Here is a 26,834-nt window from a genome sequence, read left to right as displayed (position 1 = left end):
AATTATTTCCCCTGGATTCTGGAAATCATTCTGTTTCAATAGGGATGTATTAAAATTATTTTTAATGGCTATATTTCAATTTTATGACTATACTACCAACTCCTATTTATGGCCAATTAGGTTATTGCCAATTTTTCTTTGAAATTACAAAAATGCTTCAGTAATTATCTTTGTATAAGTATCTTGAAATTTTGCATAAGGTATTTTGAAATACTTTGAAATTTTTCACAAAGTCTTATCTGGAAAAATCACTGGAAATTTTCTAGTATGAATTGATATATTAAAGCATCCTAAAATAAATAGGAAAAACATGACCAGTCTGATAGAAAAATATAGAGAAGAAATGAATGGGTATTTCATAGCAGAAGAGACATAAACAACCCTAAACATATGAAAAATTTTTCAAAATTCAAAGTATGGCTTTTACTGAACACGTATCACTTTTGTACCATTGTAAACATTTTTTACCTCATCAGTAATGAGGAAAATGGAAATTAAAACTACAACAAGATATGACTTCACATGGACTTGAATGACAAAAAATTAGAAAGTCTCATTAAAAAAAGTTAACAAGGATGTAGAATAAGGAGACTTTTTAATCCCCTTTACTAACAGAGTATAAACTGGTGTGACAACTTTGGGATTTAGAGATGGCTCTCTTCTTCCTGTATTTTCGCATGGTCTTTTCTGTTTCTGTGTGTTTGTCTGTGTCCTAATCTCTTCTTACAAAGACTTCAGACACATTAGGTTAGAGCCCACCCGAGTGACCTCGTTTTAACTTATCTGTCTCTTTAAAGACCCTATCTCCAAATACAGTCACATTCTGTGAGGACTTCAACATACGAATTTTGGAGGAGGAAAATTCATCTCATAACAGACACTTAGACTACACGGAGATTTTAATGTTCTCCCCTGTATTTTTGGGGATTTCTTAACTTTAATGACTTAAAATTCTGTCTGATGAGCAGTTTCTAAACAATGTTTCAAATTTTTTGATAATTCTCAGTGATGTTAGCTTTTTGATATTTTACATCCTTCCAGATCCAAATAAACCATTCTTAAGCAAAACCGAAACTCCCTGCATTCCTACTTCCTCATTCTGTTTCTTTACTGCAAATCTTACACGCCCTCCAAGGAGGAGTCAGAGTATCCAGAGACCGGAGAACTCCACAACTTAACTGCTTAGTTTTTCAAAAGAACCTTGTCATTTAGTCTCTTGGCCATCAGGAAAGGATTAAGAAAATGAAGGCTAAATCAGCTGCGATTTAACGAAGTTTAAATCAAGTTCCTGACATAAAAAGAAGGAAGTTTTCAGGAAAATCCTGGTAAGTTACTGCATCATTAGACCTTTATATTTTCTGCCAATGGGACAGCTATTTTTTTTTAAACTCCAGCTGTACTTTTTATATGAACAGATGTGTTCCTAGATAAACGATTGTTTGTAAAGATATTGAAAGTACTTAGAAATATCAATGGATTAAATACATACTGACTTATTTAACTGAGGCTAACTCTGTAAATGCTCCTCTAAAAAGAAATGTACCGTTGCTTGTACTCAAGAGTGGTGAGAAGTTTTCCGGGTTGTATAGATTAGTGGGAAAGACAACAGAGAAAAATCAGGAATATAAATATTAAAGGTTGTAAAGGAACCTGTGGTCATGTGCAATTATACAAAATTCTGTCTTCCATAACTTAAGATGTTATTAGAAGTTTTACCTTTAGTCAAAGATAAGACTCTCCAAAGTGTTATTTTGCTTTGTAAGAATTTCCTTCACATTCATTTTTTTTACAGCAATCTGGTTAAAAACTGAAATGGAAACTTAACTTCAGGAAATGAAACTTAACTTGTTTGTGTGTGGTTTCGTTTCCTCAGACCAGCAGAGGGGGTGTGGGTAGCCCTCCCAGACTAGAATCAGGATTCTACAGCATCCTTCCCCAGGGGTCAGCTCCAAGAGTCCTACAGAACAGAACTCCTCAGGGCATTGATACCTGGGGGGCCCTGAGGACCCCCCTGAGATGAGGCTGGGTGGACACCAGTGCTTGAGCCTAAGTGCTCTGATGATTTGGTGCTTCTTGTTCAATACTAAAGAGAGAAAACTGGAGTAATTGTTAGAGAACGGCATTCTTTAGCTCCCTTACCAATAGTTAATGTTATTACTGATAGAATCTGTGTTTGTAATTGTTTCAAACAGGAAGATGAGGGCCCGAATTATGTCAAGTCAGTCTCAAAAGTTGTCCACACCAGTCATTTTGATCTTTACTTAGCTCTGACAATATGCATGCAGGTGCTCTTATAACTGATAGAGTATGAACTATTTAAAAAGTATTATTGAATATAATAGGTTCAAAGCGTTATATGTGCACTACTGTTGTTGTGAGTCAAAGAGGGAGGTTGAGAAACTTTTAACATTATACTGGGTCCAAGGATAGTATTAGGGTTTAGTATATCATATTAAGACAAGGTATTGGTGATTTTTCCATTTAACAAAAGGCGGCTCCAGATTTGGGGAATAAATGTCTGTGAGCTTGTCTGAGAAGAATGTTTCTATTTCCCTGGTATCCGTTGGTAGAATCTGAACAAAAAGAAGTGAGAGAAAGCTGCCATCTATTAGGTGGCATGAAATTCCCCCTTTCAACACCAAAAACACCACACAGTGAGTCATTGGCCATGTATAGAGGCCTGAAAGCTGTAAGAAATAGGGATGCACTGCAGAGGGAAATTCCTGATGTGCTGCTTCATTTCTAGCATGTTAGGCCTTAAAAAATAAATAAATAAAATAAACTTTTAAAAAAATTTAAAAGGGGCATCTGACTGGCTTAGTCGGAAGAGCATGCAACTCTTGATCTCTGGGTTGTGACTTTGAGCCCTACGTTGGGTGTAGAGCTCACTAAAAATTAAAACAAAAACAAAAACTGTAGAATGTTGGACCTTATTGGAAATAATCACTGTCTAAAAGGAAAGAAAGAATGTGGACTCTATCCTCTTCAGTCTTTAGGATATCCAGAGAGGGGGGAGGTGGTTAAAGCACTGAAAGAAGACTGGCTAAGAGAAAGTATTGTAGCAGATCTGAACAGAGCATGTCTGTGGAAGGGGGCAAGACCCTCCCCAAGAGACCAGCTCTCCAGAGCACTGGCAGCAAATGAGAACGGCAGAGGTATTGAGGCTCCATCCGACACGGAGGACCCACAAGAGAGGCCTAACGCAGTGTGAGAAATGACCTTATTTGGGATCTGTGAGTGACACAGCAGAAATGATACAGGATGTTGTGAAGGTCTGCAGGAGATACATACTTATTAAGTGTTCTTTCCTTTTGACAAAATTTCCTTTCCCTTCTTTGTGACCAGATGATTGAAGCTGGAATCAGTTCTGGCCTAATGAGCAACACAGTAAACAAATATTCTTAGATTTCTGTCTGGGATTCAAGCCAAGTGAAATAGTTGCCCTAGTGATCCAATTGCCCTAGTGAAAGGAGCAAAGTCCTTTGGTCTTTGATGCACAGACATGGCTAGCTCCAGAGTTTTCAAAAATTCTTTATTTTAAACTACCCTGGGAAAGTGTTATTCATTCAACAAATGTTTATTGAGCAGCTACTCTGTGCTAGGCGCTGTAAACTAGTGAACAAAATGAACAAATGTACAAAATCCTTGTCCTTTTGTGGTATACAGAATAATGGGTGGGGACAGAAAAAGAAACAAGATAAATGGGTAGGAATATGTGGAATACTTTATTGTAATCAATCTTCAGTATGTATATTTAAAGGGATGGAAAAAGAGAAAGAAAGAAACCAGAGGAGGGATCAGAAATACTGGAGATGGAATAAAGTTGCCTGCAGGCAACTCTTGATTTCAGCTCAAGTCGTGATCTCTGGGGTCATGGGGTAGAGTCGTGCTCTGTGCTCAGGAAGGAGTCTGTTTCTCCCATTCTCTCCCTCGGTCCCTCCCTCCCCTCTCAAATGAATACACAGATCTTAAAAAGAAAAAAAAAAAAAAAAACCTTCCAGCAACTGTGGTGCAGAATGTTTCTAGAGGTGGAACACACTGGAGGCTAGAAAGACCTAACCAAGACAACACTGCTTCTTGTCCCATGGTCTTACACAATGAAAACATGTTGGCTGAGAGGAGGCACATTTGATCATGATATTGTTTTCCTGATCATGACCCCTTCCCCTTTATTTACACTATGTATCTTCTTGCCAACATAAATGTCCCTCATGTTTAAAAAATATACCAACACTGGGTCGCCTGGGTGGCTCAGAGGGTTAAAACCTCTGCCCTCAGCTCAGGTCATGATCCCAGGGTCCTGGGATCGAGTCCCGCATCAGGCTCTCTGCTCAAGAGGGAGTCTGCTTCCCCCTCTCTCTCTGCCTGCCTCTCTGCCTACTTGTGATCTCTCCCTCTGTCAAATAAAGAAATAAAAAATAATATGCCAACACTCCAGAATATAAATCAAATCAAAGAATGTTCATGAAAGGCTTTTGTAAGCCTCAGAACAGTGAAATACATTAAATTTTTATATAAATATTAACAAAGCATCACCCAAAACAAGTTTGAAGATACTGATTAGGTCACGGAGTTATACCAAAGCATTATTAAAAATTTTTTGCCCAAATCATAGTCACCTTGAATTAAATACATAGCTCTAGCCAAATATGGATCGTAGACTAAGATTCAAAATTCATGTGCAAGTGTTACCAAATATATAGTAGTATTATGTAGCTTCTCAGCTCCCATCATAGCAGTGAGCTGCTGAGAAATGTTTTGATGTTATAAACGGTCTTCATCTTTGAACGATGGGAGAACCTGTGGGACAGAGATAAAAAGACAGATTTGGGGAGGACAAATGCCATTCCAATTGAAGAGTGCTCCCATCTCCCTGTGGTTCCTAACAGAAGTCAAACAATAAAGGAGAAAATGAGGGGGATGCCATCTCCCTGGAGGTAGCATAAAGACAAGCCCTCCCACCATCCACATCACACACACACACACACACACACACACACACACACATCTCTGAGCATCTAGTAGCTGATAAGCAGGAAACCCTTCATGAGCTGCTTCTTGGAGAGTGCTGGAATCTAGTGGAATTGCTGTAATCACTAGCTAAATCAGAAGAGAGGGTACCTGGGTAGCTCAGTCGGTTAAGCAACTCCCTTCGGCTCAGGTCACGATCCTGGAGTCCTGGGATCGAGTCCCACATCGGGCTCCTTGCTCAGCAGGGAGTCTGCTTCTCCTGCTGACTTCTCTCCTCTCAGGTGCTTTCTCTCTCTCATTCTCTCTCTCTTTCAAATAAATAAAATCTTAAAAAAAATAATATAAATCAGAAGAGAAAATCTATAGCTTTTACTTATAAAATTTGGGGTGGCCAGGGGACAAGGTAAGAGAGGACTCTAAGAAAAGATATTGCTACAGACCTGGATTGCCCCAGACCTGGACAGAGCAAGTCTGTGAAGGGTGATGAGAGCATCTCCAGAGGAGATGCCTGGAGATGTGTGGATCTCCTCTCCAGAGCAAGAGGTATGGACAGTCCATTCAGAGAACAGAAACTAAAACAGAATGTAGGGACCTGGTAACAGAAGAAAATTCACAAAGCAGGACAGTGGTAAATATGGTTTTAAGAGCTTGGGGAAGCTCTCTTCTGACTCTTTAACTTCCCAGTTGCAATAGGAAGTAGGGTTACCATGGAAAGTGAAAATGCTGAGGAGGTATTGGAAATTTGACGAGAGAGAAGAATGTGTGAAATAGCCATTTCGGACAGTGAGAGAGTGAATACATCAAAGAAACAGGATGGTAGCTCAGAGCATTAACAGTCCACTGGAGGACAGTGGTCATGACTTTAAAGTGAAACCTGGATATAGAGGGTCATTGTCCAGCCATGGTCCTGACATTGGCAGAGTACAAGCGGAGGGAGGAGAAAGCACGTGATTATAACAAATGGAAAAAAGAAAAAAATCAAGCTAGTTACCAGGGAGACGCAGGAAGAGATGCAAGGGTGGGGGACAGGAGTGAGAAGGGAATAGAATCTAGAATTGGTGAGTTACAAGTCTTGACGTTAAAGAAATATTAGACTTTGAGCACTAAAGGTAGTGAGTCTACAGGCGCCTGGATGGCTTGGTCAGTTAAGCATCCGACTCTTGATTTTGGTTCAGGTCATGAGATCCAGCCCCATGTGGGGCTCCCCACTAGGCAGGGAATCTGCTTGAGATTCTCTCTCTCCCTCTCCCTCTGCTCCTCCCTGCTCCCTCTCTCTCTCAAATAAATAGATAAAATCTCTTTTAAGAAAATAAAGGTAGTGAGTCTAAGGAGCAGCAGATCCTGGTGAGAAGGAGATATTTGAATCTGAGATGCTGGAAGGCTTGTAGCCATTGGTGATTCTATTCGTTTGCTAGGGCTGCTGTAACCAAGTACCACAGGAAACTGTGTGGCTTAAACCACAGAAATGTATTGTCTCACAGCTCTGGAGGCTTGGAAGTCTTCAAGATGAAGATGTTAGCGGGTTGGTTCCTTCTGTGGGCAATGAAAGAGAATGAATTCCCTGCCTTTCCTTTCGTTTCTGACGGTTTGCTAGCAACCTCGGGCATTCCTTGGCTTAGAGCTCACCCCAATCTCTGCCTTCTTCTGCATGTGGCATTCTCACTGTGTGTGTGTGCCTCTGTGGCTAAATTCCTCCTTTCTATAAAGATACCAGTCATATTGAATTAGTGCCCACTCTAACAGTCCAATTGCTTCATCTGCAACTACCCTATGTCCAAAAAGGTCACATACCAAGGTACTGGGGCTAGGACTTCATCATAACAACCTAAACTTGGCAGGAGGTGATCATTAACCAAGAGAGTTTATTTGGCATCAGTGAGTTGTAATTTGGGGTACACAGATTTGAGTAGCCACCCAAATGGTGTCCCACTAAGTGAAAGTCAGAGGTTTTTCAGGCATAAAGGGAATGTCTATACACATTGCTTACAAAAAGAATTTTTGATTCATGTTGGTGGCTGAAAACCAATCTTGACTGAATATAATTGATTCCTAAGGCTACCACTAAGCAAAACCTCTTGCTAGCAAGTAGCAAATTCAAGTGTTAGGATTGAATCTTCAGAATATTTTCTATGGTTCTACCAGTGAAGACAAGCATAAGGCTATCTCCTTAATGGCCTCCTGGTTCCACCTTAATCCCCTTGACATGAGTGACCCTATTTCACCTATCACAAACACCTAAGTTTGTTGGGGGGGAGGGAGGAGTCACAATTCAACCCATAGCAGTTTGTGATAAGGTCAATGGTGTGACCATAACAGTGGAATGCAGGGAGGTCAAGGTCATTGGATGAGAGGCAGTCAAGATGGAGAAAGTCCAATGTATTAAAGGAACATCTGGGTGTCTATGGAGCCACCAAAAATTGTGATGAGAATAGTGTCTGAGGGTATGAGTGCCTCTTCCCCTCAGTTGCTTACAGAAAGGGGGTCAAAATATATTGAAATATATAAAAAGCAAGTACTCAGCAAATTTTTAAGGTATGAAACATTTTAAGAATAAATTTAAAAATAATACAGTAGTCATTTTTTATTCAGCCTTTTCTCCAAAGTGACTTCAAAAAAATCTTTCATTAGGAATATGCTTATTAACAACTGCTTATCCTATTGGCTCCATATAGTGCTTGTAAAGAAGTAAGGCAGAATCTCTCCCTTCAGTCTTATCAGAGATGACACTTAGGGACTCTGCAGAGGAGACAGGAAAGATCAGGGATGAGCCTCCAGGCTCCTGCATTCGAGGAGTCATCTCCTAGTCTAGTCATCTCCTAGACTCCTAGGAGTCATCTCCTAGTCAGTAATTCCCTCTGCCCAGGAATTCTCTTTGGCAGGACCAGCACGTGGCTCTGGGGGCAGAGGCAGGGACAGCCCATTGCAGAGCACCACCACATCCACCTCCTTGGACCCACTGGATAGGGCTTTGGAAATCCCACCAGGTAGACTTTCCTTTTTCCCTTCATTCTGTCCCCCAGACTTGCTCCCTCCACCTTCCTCCTACCCTACTCCAGAAACTCTACTTTAACTTCACCTGCCCAGTGAAGTTTCCTCCACTTTCCTCTTTCCTCCTGGTGACACTCCTGGTGACACTCCTCTCCTCCTCACAGATTCCAGAGTCCTTTGCCCCTTATTGCGTTTCACACAAAGCACTATCACAGTTTGTCATGATAAACTGTTTTGAATATATGTGTGTATGGTTCTTCCTTTTTAAAATTTTCTCCACTGGACTATAAGTCCTATGAAAGAACTTCACATCTCTTTTGGTCACCACTAGTTTCTTAAGCAATAAATATTGGTCAATAAATATTGGTCGAGTGAATAAACAAATGATATTTATCTCTGGTTGCGATATGTATGCTAATTCTAAGATCTCTTCCATCCATACACTGTAAATGAATGTAATTGATAATCCAAAATATGTTTATAACATTCATTGGCCAGTTGCTTATAGTTCTGTTAATTGGCTCAGGACTAGGTGTGTCCCGCAGAATGAAGCCATAGTGACTAAGGGGATTCAGGATACTAAGGCACTAGGAAAAGTTTTATGCAAGTAAGCAGAAGCTGCTGTGCCCAGCGGTAGCTGCCTATAGACAGGGTAAATCATTCTAAAGTGCTTATGGTATTCATACCATAAATGACTGGCATGAGTTTCTTCTCTGGCTGGTCACAAAGCTATAGGCTGGTGCTTCAGTTTAGCTCATCCTTCAGATATGACCTCAAGAAGACCCTCTGCAAAAGTTTCTGCAAGAAACCCCAAACATAGAAAGGTCAAATTTACAGTTTGGCTAGACTTTGTGACTTGTTATATAAAAACCTAGGATCTTCATATCTTTCATTTAAAACGATCTTTTTTTGACCTAGGATCTTTAAATCGCATTTAAAAAATTACAGATCTTTTTAAATGTTTGTATTTTCTCTTTATAGTTTAATATTTCTGTTTTGTTTGATACTTAATGCTTTTAATCTATTTATCCTTATAATATTTTCACCTTCCTGTCTCCCCTCATTTAAACCATTCTATTGATTCCCTTTTTAGTTCTGATTCACGAGGTTGGGGGTGGGACCTGAGAATTTACACTTTTACCGTGCTTCCAAGTGGGGATAATGCTGCTGATCTGGAGGCTGTATTTTGAGAACTGCTCTCAACCTCATCTGCACAGGAGAATGACACTGACAGATTTTGAAAAGTACTAAGGCTTGAACTCTGCACCCACTCCCTCAACCAACTAAATTATCAGAATGTGGAGTCCCAGGTGATTCTAATGCTCAGCCCAAGTTGAGAATCCCTGCTCGAGGGTGTTCCAGGATATTCAGTTCTGGAAATTCAGAAAAGTACATAACTGTGGGAGCTCCATTTAGTCTCATATCAATAACTTAGGCTGAAATTGTTTGTTTGTTTTTAATTTTAAATTACAATATAATTTTAATTCCAGTGTAGTTAACATACAATGTTATCTTAGTTTCAGGTGTCCAATATAGTAATTCAGCAATTCTGTGCATTACTCAGTGCTCATGATGATAAGTGTACTCTTAATCCCTGTCACCTGCTTCACATATCCCCCCACCCACCTCCCCTCTGGTGAACACCAGTTTGTTCTTTGTGGTTAAGAGTCTGTTTTTTTAGTTTGTCTCTTTTTTCCTTGTCCTTTTGTTTTGTTTTTTAAATTCCACATGTAAGCGAAATCAAATTGTATTTGTTTTTCTTTGATTTCTCTCACTTATCATTATACATTATACCCTCTAGATTTATCCGTGTTGTTGCAAATGGCAAGATCTCATTCTTTTTTTATGACTGAGTAATATTCCATTATGTGTATACACAACATCTTCTTTATCCATTTAACTATCTATGGACACTTGGGTTTGCTTCCATAATTTGGCTATAATAAATAATGCTGCAATAAACATAGAGCTGCATGTATCTTTACAAATTAGTGTTATCATATTCTTTGGGTAAATACCCAGTAGTGGAATTACTGAATCATATAGTAGTTCTAACTTTTGATTTTTTTGAGGAACCTCTATACTATTTTCCAGAGTAGCTGTACCAGTTTGCATTCCCACCAGCATTGTAAGAGGGTTCCCCTTTTTCCACATCCTGACCTATTTCTTGGGTTATTGATTTTAACCACTCTGATAGGTGTGAGGGGATATCTCATTGTGATTTTTGATTCATATTTCCTGATGATCAGTGATGTTGAACATCTTTTCATGTGTCTGTTGGCCATCTGGATGTCTTCTTTGGAGAAATGTCTATTTTTGTCTTCTGCCCGTTTTTAACTGGATTGTTCATTTTTTCAGTGTTGAGCCCGAAGTTCTTTATATGTTTTGGATACTAACCTTTCATCAGATAGTCTTCTCCCATTCAGTAGGTTGTCTTTTAGTTCTTTTGATTGTTCCCTTCACCGTGTAGAAGATGAAGTCCCAATAGTTTATTTTGCTTTTTTCCCTTTGCCTCTCAAGACATATCTAGAAAGAAGTTACTACAGCTGATGTCAAAGAGGTTACTGCCTGTGTTCTCCTCCAGGAGTTTGTGGTTTCAGGTCTCAGATTTAGGTTTTTAATGCATTTTGAATTTATTTTTGTTCACTGTAAGAAAGTGGTCCAATTTCATTCCTTTGCATGTGGCTGTCCAGTTTTCCCAACACCATTTGTTTGAGACTTTTTCCACTGGATATTCTTTCTGCTTTTTTGAAGATTAATTGACCATATAGTTGTGGGTTCATTTCTGGGTTTTCCATTCTGTTCCACTGATCTATGTGTTTATTTTTGTGCCATTGCCATTATTTTATTGATCACCATAGCTTTGTAATATAACTTGAAGTCCAGAATTATGGTGCCTCCAGCTTTGCTTTTCTTTTCAAGGTTGCTTTGACTGTTTAGGATCTTTTGTGGTTACGTGCAAATTTTAGGGTTATTCTTTCTAGTTCTGTGAAAAATGCTATTGGTAGGGATATATAGGGATTGCATTAAATGTGTAAATTTCTTTGGGTATTATAGACATTTTAATAATCTTTGTTTTTCCAATCCATGAGCATGGAATGTCTTTCCATTTCTTTGTATCACCTTCAATTTCTTTCATCAGTATTTTATACTTTTCAGAGTACAAGGTTTTCACCTCTTTGGTTAGGTTTATTCCTAGGTATCTTATTGTTTTTGGTGTAAATGGGATTGATTCCTTAATTTCTCTTTCTGCTGCTTCATTATTGCTGTATTGAAATGTAACAGATTTCTGTTTAATTTTGTATCCTGCAACTCTACTGACTTTGTTTATCAGTTCTAGCAGTTTTTTTTTTTTTTTTTGTGGAGTCCTTCAGTTTTCTTTCTTTTTTTTTTTTAAGATTTTATTTATTTATTTATTTGAGACAGAGAGAGAGAGAGAGATAACAAGTAGGCAGAGAGGCTGGCAGACAGAGAGGGGGGAGCAGGCTGAGCAGAGAGCCAGATGCGGGGCTTGATCCCAGGAACCTGAGATCATGACCTGAGCTGAAGGCAGAGGCTTAACCCACTGAGCTACTCAGGCGCCCTCAGGTTTTCTATATAGAGTATCATGTCATCTGCAAATAGTGAAAATCTCACTTTTTTCTTACTGATTTGAATCCCTTTTTTTCTTTGTGTTGTCTGATTGCTGTGGGTAGGACTTCCAGTACTATGTTAAATAACAGTGGTGAGAGTGGATATCCCTGTCTTGTTCCTGACCATGGAGGAAAACTCTGTTTTTCCCCATTGAGGATGATATTAGTTGTGGGTTTTTCATATATGGCCTTTATAATGTTGAGGTATGTTCCCTCAAAACCTACTTTGTTAAGAGTTGTTTTTTCTTTTTTATCATGAATGGATGTTGTACATTGTCAAGTGCTTTTTTTTTTTTTTTTTGGCATCCATTGAAATGATCATATGGTTCTTATCCATTCCTTTCTTTTGTTGGGGAGGCAGGAAGGGTGGAGGGGCAGAGGGAGAGAGAGAGAATCTTTTTTTTTTTTTAATTTTTTTATTTTAATAAACATATAATGTATTTTTATCCCCAGGGGTACAGGTCTGTGAATCGTCAGGTTTACACATTTCACAGCACTCATCATAGCCCATACCCTCGCCAATGTCCATTTCCCCACCACCCTCTCCCGTTCCCCCTCCCCCCCGCAACCCTCAGTCTGTTTCTTGAGATTGAGTCTTTTATGGTTTGTCTCCCTCCCAATCCCATCTTTTCATTTTTTCTTTTCCTACCTCCCCCCAACCCCCCCCGCCTTGCATCTCCACTTCCTCATATCAAAGAGATCATATGATAGTTGTCTTTCTCCGATTGACTTATTTCGCTAAGCATGATACCCTCTAGTTCCATCCACATCGTCGCAAATGGCAAGATTTCATGTCTTTTGATGGCTGCATAGTATTCCATTGTGTATATATACCACATCTTCTTTATCCATTCATCTGTTGATGGACATCTAGGCTCTTTCCACAGTTTGGCTATTGCGGACATTGCTGCTATAAACATTCGGGTGCACGTGCCCCTTCGGAGCACCACGTTTGTATCTTTAGGATATATACCCAGGAGTGCAATTGCTGGGTTGTAGGGTAGCTCTATTTTCAGTTTTTTGAGGAACCTCCACACTGTTTTCCAGAGTGGTTGCACCAGCTTGCATTCCCACCAGCAGTGTAGGAGGGTTCCCCGAGAGAGAGAATCTTAAGCAGACTCCATGCCCAGCACTGGATCTCACAACCCTGAGATCATGACCTGAGCCAAAATCAAGAAAAAGACACTTAACCAACTGAACCAGACAGGTACCCCAGGTATCCATTCTTCTACTATCATGCTAACTAATTTGCAAATACTGAACCACCTTGTAATGCAGGAATAAATCTCACTCGATCATGGTGAATGGTTTGGGTTCTTTTTATTTTCTTTCTGGTAAGTCCAGCTAGAGGTTTGTTTTATTTATTAATTTTTTCAAAGAACCAGCTCCTGGTTTCATTAATCTGTTCTATTGTGTTTTTAGTTTCTGTAGCATTTATTTCTGCTCTAATCTTTATTATGTCCTTCCTTCTGGTGGCTTTAGGTTTTGTTTGTTTTTCTTTTTCTAACTTCTTTAGGTCTAAGTTTAGGTTGTTTCTTTGATATTTTTCTTGCTTTTTGGAATAAGCCTGTATTGTCATATATTTCCTTCCTAGGACCACTTTTGCTGCATCTCAAAGGTTTTAGACTATTGTGTTTTCATTTTCATTTGTTCCCATGTTTGTTTAACCTCTATATGTTTGTTTGTTTAACCTCTATATATTTGTGATCTTTCCAATTTTTTTCTTGTGTTTGACTTCTAGCTTCATAGTGCTGTGGTCAGAAAAGTTGCATGGGATGATTTCAATCTTTTTGTATTTGTTGAAGCCTGTTTTGTGACCTAATATGTGATCTCTTCTGGAGAAAGTTGTGTGTGAACTTGAAAAACGTGTATTCTGCTGTTTTTGGTTGATTCCTGCAGTATTTAGGATGATTTGATAATTATCCATCCAGTTTTGTACATGGGATGTGACAAAACTGGGGTTCTCCTACTCTGCTGCCATCTTCCTCTTCTTTCTCATTATACTTTTGATTTGTATTTCCCTGATGATGATGAGCATCTTTTCATGTGTCTGTTGGCCATCTGTATGTGTACTTTGGAGAAATGTCTATTCATGTCTTCTGCCCATTTTTAATCAGATTATTTGTTTTGTTTTGTTTTTAGTAATGAGTTGCATGAGTTCTTTATATATTTTGTATATAAACCCTTTATCAGATATGTCATTTGCAAACATCTTTTCCCATTCAATAGGTTATCTTTTAATTTTGTTGATTGTTTCTTTTACTGTGCAGAAGCTTTTTATTTTTTTGTTATTTTTTAAAGGATTTTATTTATCTATTTGACAGAGAAATCACAAGCAGGCAGAGAGGCAGGCAGAGAGACAGGGGGAAGCAGGCTCCCCTCTGAGCAGAGAGCCCGATGTAGGGCTCGATCCCAGGACCCTGGGATCATGACCTGAGCTGAAGGCAGAAGTTTAACCCACTGAGCCACCCAGACACCCCCTGAAGCTTTTTAACTTGATGAAGTCCCAGTAGTTTATTTTTGCTTTTGTTTCACTTGCCTCAGCAAACATATCTAGAAAAATGTTGCTACATAGGCTGAATTTGTTTTAACAGAGTTAAAAATTCATACTATTTTCCTTATCTAATTTCAGTCAGGCCAGGCCAGTTCAAACTACAGCTAATTCTTTTGGTACCTCTGAGAGCCACAAGAATTAGCCAACCAAATTGATTATCTGGACATTTTGCTGCCTCATCTCTTTCCACCTTGGTGGCCTAACAGCTTGAGTTCCAAAAGAGAGTGGGTGATGAGGTAACTGGTTGCTTCATCACTATGTAATAAAGATGGTCATCTTCTTAGTCAAGAAAGGAGGTTCCTGCTCCCCAACCCACCTCTACTTATCTAGTTTTTTAAAAATTTTCTTTATTTAATTAATCTCTACACTTAATCTGGCACTCAAACTCAAAACTCTGAGATCAAGAGTCACACACTCTACTGACTGAGCTAGCCAGGCACCTCCCACTTATCTAGTTTTATATTTTAAAGTTCATTTGCAATATTCAGCTATGGGAACCAATGCCTATGTTACTTAAGATTCTGGGTTTGTTATAAAAACCCAACTTTCACAAAGTTAAGTCTAAATAGGAAAATTACTATAGGAATAAAGGTACATGTCACCCTAGTTAGAAGCTACTGCTTCACAATTATAATCATCTTGGAAATAAGGGCACTAATTGGGACTATAAAACATTAAAAATAAGTATCAAGTAGTTTCAAAAGTCACCCTTGAATAATGTTTTGTATATGTTGTTTATATAAAATTACATATGTAATTCACTGCGTGATTTCCGTGATAAAATATAATACTAAAATACTTATTCTATTACTTTTCCCAAGGAAGAAAACTGCAAATTGAAATGAGTGAACAAGTAAATCTACCTGAAATTATAAACGACTGGACCAAAGAGCATGTGAAACAATGGGTAACCAAAGACCTTAAGATTGATGAAAAATATGGGCAGATTCTGCTCACTGAAGAAATAACTGGATTAGTCCTGCAGGAATTAACTGAGAATGACCTTAGAGAAATGGGGCTACCATGGGGCCCAGCACTTTTGATAAAACGTGCATATGACAGATTGACTAACAGTTCCTCTGAAAGTAACAATCAGGATTCTGGACAATTAGATCATACAAAAATCTCCAAAAAAGAACACCCAAAAAAGCCACAAAAGATGAAAAAGGAAGAGGAAAAATCAGTGTTACCCAATACTGATCATGATCTCAGAGAGACCAGAGATACCAAAGAACAAGAATCTATTCTTATGAAAGAAGATTCTTTAAGTGAAGGAGCGACCACTGAAGACCAAAGTGAGGATAAGCTACAAACTAAACACTGGACTTGTATGCCATATCCTTTTGATCAGTTCCATAACAGCCAACGTTACATAGAACATGGAATTCTACAACCTGAAACTGGCCCACTCAATCTCATAGATCCAATACATGAGTTCAAAGCCCTCACAAATACAGAAGCAGCCACAGAAAAGGACATTAAGATGAAATTTAGCAATGAAGTCTTTCGATTTGCATCAGCTTGTATGAATTCACGCACCAATGGCACTATCCATTTTGGAGTCAAGAACACACCGCACGGACAAATTGTTGGTGTGAAAGTCACCAAAAAGGATGCCTTCATTGACCACTTTAATATAATGATCAGACAGTACTTCGAAGAAAATGAGATCAATGAAGCCAAGAAGTGCATTCGGGAGCCAAGGTTTGTGGAAGTCCTACTGCAGAACAATACGCCATCAGACAGATTTGTCATTGAAGTAGATGTTATTCCAAAACATTCTGTATGTGGAGAAAAATTTTTCTTAATTAAGATGCAAAATTGTAAAAATGAAACATGGAAACCAAACCAAGATCCTTCACTGTTTGTGAGAGACGGTCCCAGCTCTAAGGATATCCTGGCCAATGTCAAGCAACGAGACCGAGTTTACAAAGAATTTTTACAAAATTTGAAGTCAGTAGCAGCATCTAGAAAAGAGGCTGAAGAAGAATATGAGGTGAAGGCAAATAAGAAGGAGAGTGAAGGACAAAAGCTGGTTAAACTTCTCATAGGCAACCGAGACTCACTGGATAATTCATACTACAGCTGGTACATTCTTGTAACAAATAAATGCCATCCAAACGAAACAAAGAACTTAGATTTTCTAAAGGAAATGAAATTGTTTGCTGTGCTGGAGTTTGACCCTGAATCTCTGAGCAAGGGTGTGGTCAAAGCTTACAAAAAAAGCCGAGTAGCAAATCTTCACTTTCCAAATCAGTTTGAAGAAAAGACAAGTAACATAAGGGAGAAAATTTCCAGTTTGAATCTTTATGATCAGCCCAGCTGGATCTTCTGCAATGGCAGGTCAGATTTGAAAAATGAGAGTTATAAGCCTCTAGAACCACATTTATGGCTCAGAGAAAGAGCTTCTGAAGTCAGAAAGCTGATTTCATTTCTCACAGATGAAAATATAATGACAAGAGGGAAATTTTTGGTAGTGTTTCTATTATTCTCTCCAGTGGAAAGCCCAGGAGATCCCCTCATTGAAACTTTCTGGGCTTTCTACCAAATTCTCAAAGGAATGGAAAATATATTGTGTATCTGTGTAAACTCACAGATTTATCAACGATGGAAAGATCTGCTACAAACAAGACTGACAACAGCAGAAGAATTAACGAACCACAGTATTTCCACTTTAAATTTAGAAATCATAAACAGTACTATCCTTAAACTAAAACCAGTGACTCAGTCATCAAGAAGATTTTTGCCCTCCCATGGGTTTTCTTCAATTATCTTAGAGAAAAAGGAAGAGGATGTCTTGACTGCACTGGAAATCCTCTGTGAAAATGAGTGTAAAGACACAGACATAGAGAAAGATAAATCTAAATTCCAAGAATTTAAGACATCAAAAGAAGAACACTTTTATCGAGGTGGCAAAGTATCCTGGTGGAACTTCTATTTTTCCTCTCAAAACTATTCTTCAGCTTTTGTCAAAAGGGATAGTTACGAAAAGCTTAAAGATCTGATACAGTGCTGGGCAGACTCTCCTAAACCAGTATTTGCAAAACTTATCAATCTTTATCACCACCCAGGCTGTGGAGGTACTACCTTGGCCATGAATATTCTCTGGGACCTAAAGAAAAACTTTAGATGTGCTGTGTTAAAAAACAAAACAACTGATTTTGGAGAAATTGTAGAACAAGTGACCAAATTGATTACCTATAAGGCAACCAGCCATGAAGATTACTTTCCCGTACTCCTCCTTGTGGATGATTTTGAAGACCAGGAAAACGTTTATGTCCTGCAGAATGCCATCGATTCCATTTTAGCAGACAAGGGTTTGAGATACAAAAAAACACTGGTAATTATCTTAAACTGCATGAGATCCCAGAATCCTGATGAAACTGCAAAATTAGCAGACAGTGTTGCCCTAACCTACCAACTTTCTCCTAAGGAACAAAGAGCTTTTGAGGCCAAACTGGAAGAAATTGAAAAGGAGCACAAAAACTGTCAAAACTTTTATTCCTTCATGATCTTGAAGAAAAGTTTTAATCAAATGTATATAGAAAAGGTAGTCCAGAATATCCTAAAAGGACAGAATGTGGACAGCAAGGAAGGACAACTCATTTCTTTCCTGGCTCTACTCAACTCTTATGTTACTGATTCTACAATCTCAGTATCACAGTGTGAAATATTTTTGGGAATCAGACACACTAGTACCCCCTGGGAACCTGAAAGCCTAGAGGACAAGATGGGAGCTTATTCTACATTTCTAATAAACACAGAAGTTGCAGAATTTGGGAGATACACAGGTGTGCGCATCATTCATCCTTTGATTGCCATCTCCTGTCTGAAAGAACTGGAAAAAAGCTATAACTTGAATACGTGTCAAATTGCACTAAAGATCTTAAAGGAGGATTCATTCTATGTTTCTGGAATAGGAAGAGAAAAATTTCAACACGACGTGCAAACTCTTCTGCTAACAAGACAGCGCAAGGAGTACGGGGATGAAACAGACACTTTGTTTGCCCCATTAATCGAAACTTTAGAGAATGAAGAAATTGAAAAGGTCTTGATGGCTGGGACTGTTCGATTCCCACAAAGTGCGTTCATTTGTCAGGCCTTAGCGAGATATTTCTACATTAAAGAGAAGAATTTTAGCATTGCTCTGGATTGGGCAAACCAGGCCAAAAAGGGAGCACCTAAAAATTCCTATATCTCAGATACCCTTGGTCAAGTCTACAAAAGTCGAATCAGATGGTGGTTGGATGAAAAGAAAAACGCCAAGGATATTACAGTTAATGATCTAAAATGTCTCCTGGAAGCCGCTGAAAATGCCTCACAAGCTTTTAAAAAATCCCAAGAACAAGCCGAGAGGAAAGCCTGCGAAACGGAGGCCTGGACACCACAGAAGTTACAAAGAAAATATGACACGTACAATACGGCCGGTTTCGTCGGTGAAATAGAAGTTGGTCTTTACGCTATTCAGATTCTCCAGCTCACACCCTGTTTCCCTAAAGAAAATGGATTATCTAAAAGAGCTATGGTAGACTTTTTATCAGGAAAGGGGATGAATCCCACAAATCCAAAATGTGAATATTATTTGGCTCTTAGCCAGTTCACATCCTACTTAGAAAATTTACAATCAGATTTGAAAAGGTGCTTTGACTTTCTTGCAGATTATATGATTCTTTTGAAAATGAGGAACACCCAAAAAGAAACAGGAGAAATCTCATTAAACAAGAAAATCACTCGTTCTTTCAAGAAATATGGGGAATTTTTCTGCTCTTTGGATTTGGGAGGGCTACCAAACAAGGAGAATCAGTTATACCAAGAGGAGACTTGCAGGAAAGGTCTAGAAGCTTTGAGAGCAGATAGGTTTTCTGGACTCCTGGAATATCTTCATCCAAATCGCAGAGAGGCTGCAACCAACATGGAAAGTATTGTGAACAAATATTCTGTCCTACTGCAGCAAAACCCAAATAAGCAGCTGAAAAAGGAGAAACTAAATTTCATTTTAGCCAACATTATTCTTAATTGTCTAAAACCCCACTCCAAGTTCATCCAACCACTTAGCATACTGAAAAAACAGCTCCGAGAAGTGTTGCAATCCGTAGGACCAAGTTATCAATATCCAGACCCTTATTTTTTGGCCTGCCTTCTGTTCTGGCCAGAAAATCAAGAACTAGATGAAGATTCCAAATTCATGGAAAAGTATGTTTCTTCCTTAAACAGAACCTTCAAGAGGCAATACAGGAGCATGTGCAGGTCCAAGCAGGCAAGCACTCTGTTTTATCTGGGGAGGAGGAAGGGGCTCCACAGTCTTGTTTGCAAGGCTGAGATAGAGGAATACTTCAACAAAGCACAAAGTGTAAATCCCCTCTCGCCAAGCAGAGACCCGTGGAAAAAAAAAGAAGTCAAAGACCTCCTGTGTCGTCTAACTGGTCAAGCTGAAGGCAAGCTGATCTCTATAGAATACGGAACAGAGAACAAAATTAGAATACCAGTGATACCTGTTTATTCCGGTCCACTCAGAAATGGTGGGAACATAGAAAGAGTGTCCTTCTACCTGGGATTTTCCATTGAAGGCCCCCAAGCATATGACGTAGAAATAATTTAAGAAGCTACATTAACTCAAATATATTTATTCATAATCTATGATTTTCTTCCCTCTTTCTATTCTCATGGCATTTTGATCACATCAGCTTACCTGTAAACCACAGATTTTGCTTTTGTGAATTATAAGGTTTTTGATGGCATGAAATGTGTCTACACACAGTTTGGCACACAGCAGAGTTGATTGTTCAATGTTTTAAAATGCATTTTCAGACTAACATATTCAGCTGGTATCCACTGGTCACATCATAACTGGTTGAAGATCAATAAAATCTGTTTTAATTCTATCACCCCTGTGAATATTCTGAATTGTGAATTATTTTATTCAATGGGGAAGTAGAGTTTTAATTAGATGATTGTGGAAGGAAAAGCTCCTCCTCAGTTTTTGGAAATCAAACCAAGGGAGCCACACCAGTGTTCCACTTACCTCATCTTGGTATCAATAAAAATGCATGGAAAGTAAATATTTCGTTCTCTTCCTCCATCCACCCCTCCCCCTATACATATACATTACAATTCCTGGACTCCTTGCCCTCTCCCAACTTCTTGCTTCAGGGAGGGGAAAGAGAAGAGAAAACAAAGTAGTCACAAGCTTGGACTCCCTCTGTCCTCTTCCTCCCATTTACAGATAAAACTCTTTCTTTGGCCACTCTTGCTTCCTGTCAACATGGTCTTATCTTCACCTGTTCTTTAGAGCCCATCTCTCCTATCTTCTGTTTTACACTGCCATCTTTTCCCTTTTTATTTCTCAACCTGTGCTATGTGCTGTTCTCTCTGTCAAATATTCCCTTATTTTCATCCAACACTTTCCATATGATTCTTCTGCTTTGTCCATCATAACTCAGTTTGAATCAGCTCCACCAGAAAATTTTCCCTGGCCCATATAACCTATGCCTGACTTCCTAAGATAACTTCCTCCTGGCAGTATGCATTCCCAACTTTCCAGTGCCAGGACTGCCATCCCAGAACCTTGCCCCTAGACTTAAACCAGTCAGAAGGGCATTGAACAGTGTTCCAGAGCTTGGATTTTAAGAGCTATCCATTGCTTATAAAGCGAAACATATGCCAATGTAGATTAAGTCAAATACTTAACAAATAGATGTTTATTTATCTACTTCTTCATATCTCCTTATAAGTAACTTAGGTATTTCAGGTTTCAAACCCAATTCCTCTTGTCATCAAGATGCCTATTCCCTATCAGTGTTCTTCTCGCCAGTATTTCTATGAATCTCTGGGGAATGCACATGTGGCCCACGAATATGTCCTGTTGCTAGAAGCCACATCTGCTGCTGCTCTTGCTCTAAACTGCAGCCTCCCTTTTCCATGGCCCACCTGCCCATCTGGTAGCAGCCTGTCCCACATGGCCACACACCCCTGGACACAGGCCCAGCCGTTAAAACCTTCACAACTCAGCTAAGACTGAGCTACAGCATTTAGCAAGACTAAACTAACAGTTTGACATAAAAGAAAAAAGTTAAAATAGAAGGAGAAAAATTGCTGAATATCCCTGTTATTCATGACTATCCTCCTAGTTCACAGACCCAGCTCCTCTATAAGGCTTCTTAGGGGGCTTCTCTCTTTTCAGTCCCCTTTCAACAGCTATATCATAGGATGGCCCTTGCTCAGCTCTTCCACATGAGACAACCCCTACACATGAATCGTTGACTTGGAGATTAGGATGCCAACCACCTGAGTTATGTTTTTTCTGAAAAGAACTATAATATGCAGAGATGTCACCCACCCACAAAGAGGACAGAGTTTTACATGATTATATAGAGCGGTTCAACTCTCTATTTTAGAACAGATTCTTTGCTTTACCATTCTAGAATCAAAGACCCATTAAAATGTTTTTTTTCCCCCAGAATAAATGCCTTGTCTTCCTTCAAAGGTGAATTTGTATTCTACCTATAGAAAATCATGAAAATTTATAGTATCCTGGCACAAAAACAGACACATAGATCAATGAAACAGAATAGAGATCCCAGAAATGGACCCTCAACTCTATGGTCAACTAATCTTCAACAAAACGGGAAAGAATGTCCAGTGGAAAAAAGACAGTCTCTTCAACAAACGGTATGGGGCGGGACAACTGAGTGGCTCAGTGGGTTAAGCCTCTGCCTTCGGCTCAGGTCATGATCTCAGGGTCCTGGGATCGAGCCCCGTATCAGGTTCTCCACTCAGCGGGGAGCCTGCTTCCCACCCCCCTCATCTCTGTCTGTCTCTCTCCTACTTGGGATCTCTGTCAAATAAATAAATAAAATCTTAAAAAAAAAAATCGTATGGGGAAATTGGACAGCCACATGCAGAATAATGAAACTGGACTATAGCCTTACACCACACACAAAAATAGACTCAAAATGGATGAAAGACCTCAATGGGAGACAGGAATCCATCAAAATCCCTGAGGAGAACACAGGCAGCAACCTCTTTGACCTCAGCCACAGCAACTTCTTCCTAGAAACATTGCCAAAGGCAAGGAAAGCAAGGGCAAAAATTAACTATTGGGACTTCATCAAGATAAAAAACTTTTGCACAGCAAAGGAAACTGTCAACAACACGAAAAGATAAATGACAGAATGGGAGAAGATACTTGCAAATGACATATCAGATAAAGGGCTAATACCCAAAATCTATAAAGAATTTATCAAATGCAACACCCAAAGAACAAATAATCCAGTCAAGAAATGGGCAGAAGACATGAACGGACATTTCTGTGAAGAAGACATCCAGATGGCCAACAGACACATGAAAAAGTGCTCAACATCACTTGGCACCAGGGAAATACAAATCAAAACCACAGTGAGATACCACCTTACACCAGTCAGAATGGCTAAAATTAACAAGCCAGGAAATGACAGATGTTGGGGAGGATGCAGAGAAAGGGGAACCCTCCTACACTGTTGATGGGAATGCAAGCTGGTGCAACCACTCTGGAAAACAGTATGGAGGTTCCTCAAAAAGTTGAAAATAGAGTTACCCTATGAACCGGGAATTGCACCACTGGGAATTTACCAGACAGCTACAAATATAGTGATCCAAAGGGGCATGTGCACCTGAATGTTTATAGCAGCAATGTCCACAATAGCCAAACTATGGAAAGAGCCTAGACGTCCTTCAACAGCTGAATGGATAAAGAAGATGTGAGATAGATAGATAGATAGATAGATAGATAGATAGATAGAGATATGGCTATAGATATAATGGAATACTATGCAGTCATCAAAACCTGAAATCTTGGGGCACCTGGGTGGCTCAGTGGGTTAAAGCCTCTGCCTTCGGCTCAGGTCATGATCCCAGGGTCCTGGGATCGAGCCCCACATCGGGCTCTCTGCTCAGCAGGGAGCCTGCTTCCTCCTCTCTCTGCCTGCCTCTCTGCCTACTTGTGATCTCTATCTGTCAAATAAATAAATAAAATCTTTAAAAAAACAAAACAAAACCCTGAAATCTTGCCATTCACAATGACATGGATGAAACTAGAGGGTATTATGCTAAGCAAAATAAGTAAATCAGAGAAAGACGATTATCATATGATCTCACTAACATGAGGAATTTGAGAAACAATACAGAGGATCATAGGGGAAGCAGGGAAAAATGAAACAAGACAAAACCAGAGAGGAAGATAAACTATAAGAGACTCTTATTTTCAGGAAACTAACTGAGGGTTGCTGGAGGGGAGAGGGGTCGGAAGGATGAGATGACTGGAGGGTATGTGCTCTGGTGAGTGCTATGAATTGTATAAGACTGATAAATCACAGACTGGTACCCCTGAAACAAATAATACATTATATGTTAATAAACACACACACACACACACACACACACACACACACACACACACATTTATAGTAACCTTAAATTCCAGTTTACCCCATATCTGCCATCTATGTTTCAAATATATTGGGATTCAATTTCTGCTCAGGGAAGTCTGTTGAAAAATAAAAGCAATAACTTTAAGCATTTTTTTAAATCAAACATCCTTTTTTTGTTTGTTTGTTTCCCTCTCTTTTCTCCAAGTTGCCATCAGGGAAAACAGTTTGACATACAAGAAAAAAGTTATAATGGAGGAAAATTGTTAAACATTTTTAACAAAAATATTTGTTAAAAACATTGTTGGATGGAGCACTTATCAGTTCATGATAGTGCGTGTTTCCTTGGCTCCCTACTGTCGAGGACTCAGTGCCCTCATGTCTTCTCCTGCCTGTTCAGGGTCCCACCTACTTCATAAATCACTAATTCTACCCACATAGGTAAATTAACGCACCACTAATAGCAGTGCAACAAATAATTGCCCAATAGGTCTTATCACTTGGAAGGATGATACCAAGATAGCTACTGATGAACCAAGATCACCAACAGGAAAATCTCATACTTAGAAAGTAGACAGGCTTTCAATGCAAGCCCTATGGTGCCAGTCATTCCTCAAGTTAGTGTATACAGGTGACTCAGAACCTGATTTGTCCTTCGTTTGTTTTTTAGAGTTGATATAGATACATTTAATTAAAGTGAAGCAGAATTTTATTATTATTATTTAAATCTATCCATTTATTTTAGAGGGAGAGCATGCAAATGGGGGAAAGGGCAGAGGGAAAGGAAGAGAGAGAATCTCAAGCAGATTCCCCACTGAGCAGAGAGACAGCCATGGGCTCAACCCCAGGACCCCAAGATCATGACCTGAGCTGAAATCAAGAGCCAGCCACTCAACCGACTGAGCCACCCAAGTGCCTCTAAGTGAAGCAGAATTTTAAACAAAGTAAAGAAAATTCTGAGTTACTAAGTTTAGGCTCCTGGGTTTATATTTATTTTTGCTATGAATTTGTGGTTGATCTAAGTCAAGTTATCTGCTGCTTTTAATCTCAATATACCAATTTACAAGTTTGTCTTACTGGGGTTTTATGAAAATTTTGTAGGGATTTCAGATTATATTTTTTTCTATAGGTGTCTTTATATTTGTATTTCTATGTACAATAAAAATGACCAATAAGAAAAATGAAAAGTAAAGAAAATGATAATTGTTGTTAAACTAACTAGTACTTGGAACTTAATTGAAACTTGAATGAAGCTAAGTCATTTGTACTTTTCATATGTAATTAAACAAGGGTAACTTTCCGTTTCTCTAGAAGACAACTGTTTCTCAAACTATGGGAAGTTGTTGTTTCAAATCCTTCCATTTTCTTATTTGCAGTGTCCTCATTTTTTGTATGTGTTATTTTATTTTATCATTTTATTATACATAATTTTTTCATCATGATAAGTGTGCTGTTTAATTTTCATTCCCTATTTCCCCCATCCCCCTATTACCTCCCCTCTGGTAACCATCAGTTTGTTCTCTATAGTTAAGAGTCTGTTTCTTGGTTTGCCTCTCTCTCTCTTTCTTTCCTTTGTTCATTTGTTTTATTTCCTGGTTTCCTCATTTGTAAGATGAGGAAAATAAACTTTGTTTGCAAGCATCTGATGAGGATTAAATTGGATAGCCTAAGTCACACATCTGGCACATAGTTTGCTCTTATTAGGAGGAAAATTTAAACAATTTATTAAAATAATTCACATACCGTAAAATTCTCCCACTTACAGTATACAATTCAATGGTATACTCTCATTGGTGCAGTCATCAGCACAACGAATTTTAGATCATTCTCATCACCCCCAAAGAAATCCTGTACCCAGGAGCAGTCACCACCCACCCTTCCCCCAGCCCTTGGCAACCACTGATCTTCTCTCTGTCTCTATGGATTTGCCTATTCTGTACATTTAATATAAAGAGTCATATAATATGTAATAATAATTTGTTTGTGTGTGAATGGTTTCTTTCACTTTGCATGTTTTCAAGATTCATCCATGTTGTATCACGTGTCAGTACTTCATTTCTTTTTACTGTAAAATAAAATTCCATTGTGTGGATATATGACATTTTGCTTATCCAGTCATGAAAGATCGTTTATTTTTATGAATCACTAAATGAGTGATGTTTTATTGATCTAAGATGCGTAAATTTTACCAAGTTTGCATTATTCCCCCCGACTTTTTTTTTCTTAGAGAGAAGAGGGGGGAGGAGCAGGGTAAGAGGGAGAGAGAATCTTTTTTTTTAATTTTTTATTTTTTTATTAACATATAATGTATTATTAGCCCCAGGGGTATAGGTCTGGGAAATACCAGGTTTACACAACTCATAGCACTCACCATAGCACATAACTTCCCGAACGTCCATAACCCAATCACACCCTCTCCCTAACCCCCTACCCCCTGCAACCCTCAGTTTGTTTTGTGAGATTAAGAGTCTCTTATGGGGGCGCCTGGGTGGATCAGTGGGTTGGGCCTCTGCCTTCTGCTCAGGTCGTGATCCCAGGACCCTGGGATTGAGCCCCACATCAGGCTCTCTGCTCAGCAGGGAGCCTGCTTCCTCCTCTCTTGCTGCCTGCCTCTCTGCCTACTTTTGATCTCTGTCTGTCAAATGAATAAATAAAATCTTAAAAAAAAAAAGAGTCTCTTATGGTTTGTCAGGGAGAGAGAATCTTTTTTTTAACTTTACTTTTTTATTTTTTTATTAACATATAATGTATTATTAGCCCCAGGGGTATAGGTCTGTGAATCGCCAGGTTTACATACTTCATAGCACATACCTTCCTCAATGTCCATAACCCCACCACCCTCTCCCTACCCGCCCCCAGGCAACCCTCAGTTTGTTTTATGAGATTAAGAGTCTCATGGTTTGTCTCCCTCCCGATCCCATCTTGTTTCATTTATTCTTTTCCTACCCCCCAAACCCCCATGTTGCCTCTCAACTTCCTCATAGCAGGGAGATGATATGATAATTGTCTTTCTCTGATTGACTTATTTCACTAAGCATAATACCTTCTAGTTCCATCCACATCATCGTGAATGGCAAGATTTCATTTCTTTTGATGGCTGCATAGTATACCATTGTATATATATACCACTTCTTCTTTATCCATTCATCTGTTGATGGACATCTAGGTTCTTTCCATAGTTTGGCTATTGTGGGCATTGCTGCTATAAATATTCGGGTGCACATGCCCCTTTGGATCACTACATTTGTATCTTTAGGATAAATATCCAGTAGTGCAATTGCTGGGTCA

General features: G+C 39.0%; 1 protein-coding gene across 2 annotated transcripts; it reads left to right on the top strand.

Annotated features, from left to right (window-relative positions):
• Positions 1–1,109: 1,109 nt before the first annotated feature.
• On the top strand, positions 1,110–20,027 carry SAMD9L (sterile alpha motif domain containing 9 like). Of its 2 annotated transcripts, XM_080817964.1 has the most exons (3): positions 1,170–1,325; positions 12,639–12,807; positions 14,967–20,027. In XM_080817964.1, the coding sequence occupies exon 3, from the start codon at positions 14,987–14,989 to the stop codon at positions 19,742–19,744; it is 4,758 nt and encodes a 1,585-aa protein (XP_080674090.1). In that variant the 5' UTR covers positions 1,170–1,325; positions 12,639–12,807; positions 14,967–14,986; the 3' UTR covers positions 19,745–20,027. The 2 variants fall into 2 exon arrangements, with proteins under 2 accessions (XP_080674089.1, XP_080674090.1); XM_080817963.1 differs by lacking the exon at positions 12,639–12,807 and having other exon boundaries at positions 1,110–1,325.
• The last annotated feature ends 6,807 nt before the right edge of the window (positions 20,028–26,834 follow it).

This window comes from Martes martes, assembly GCF_963455335.1.
Source record: "Martes martes genome assembly, chromosome: 11".
NCBI lineage: Eukaryota > Metazoa > Chordata > Mammalia > Carnivora > Mustelidae > Martes > Martes martes.
This window is presented reverse-complemented; position numbering and strand designations above follow the sequence as displayed.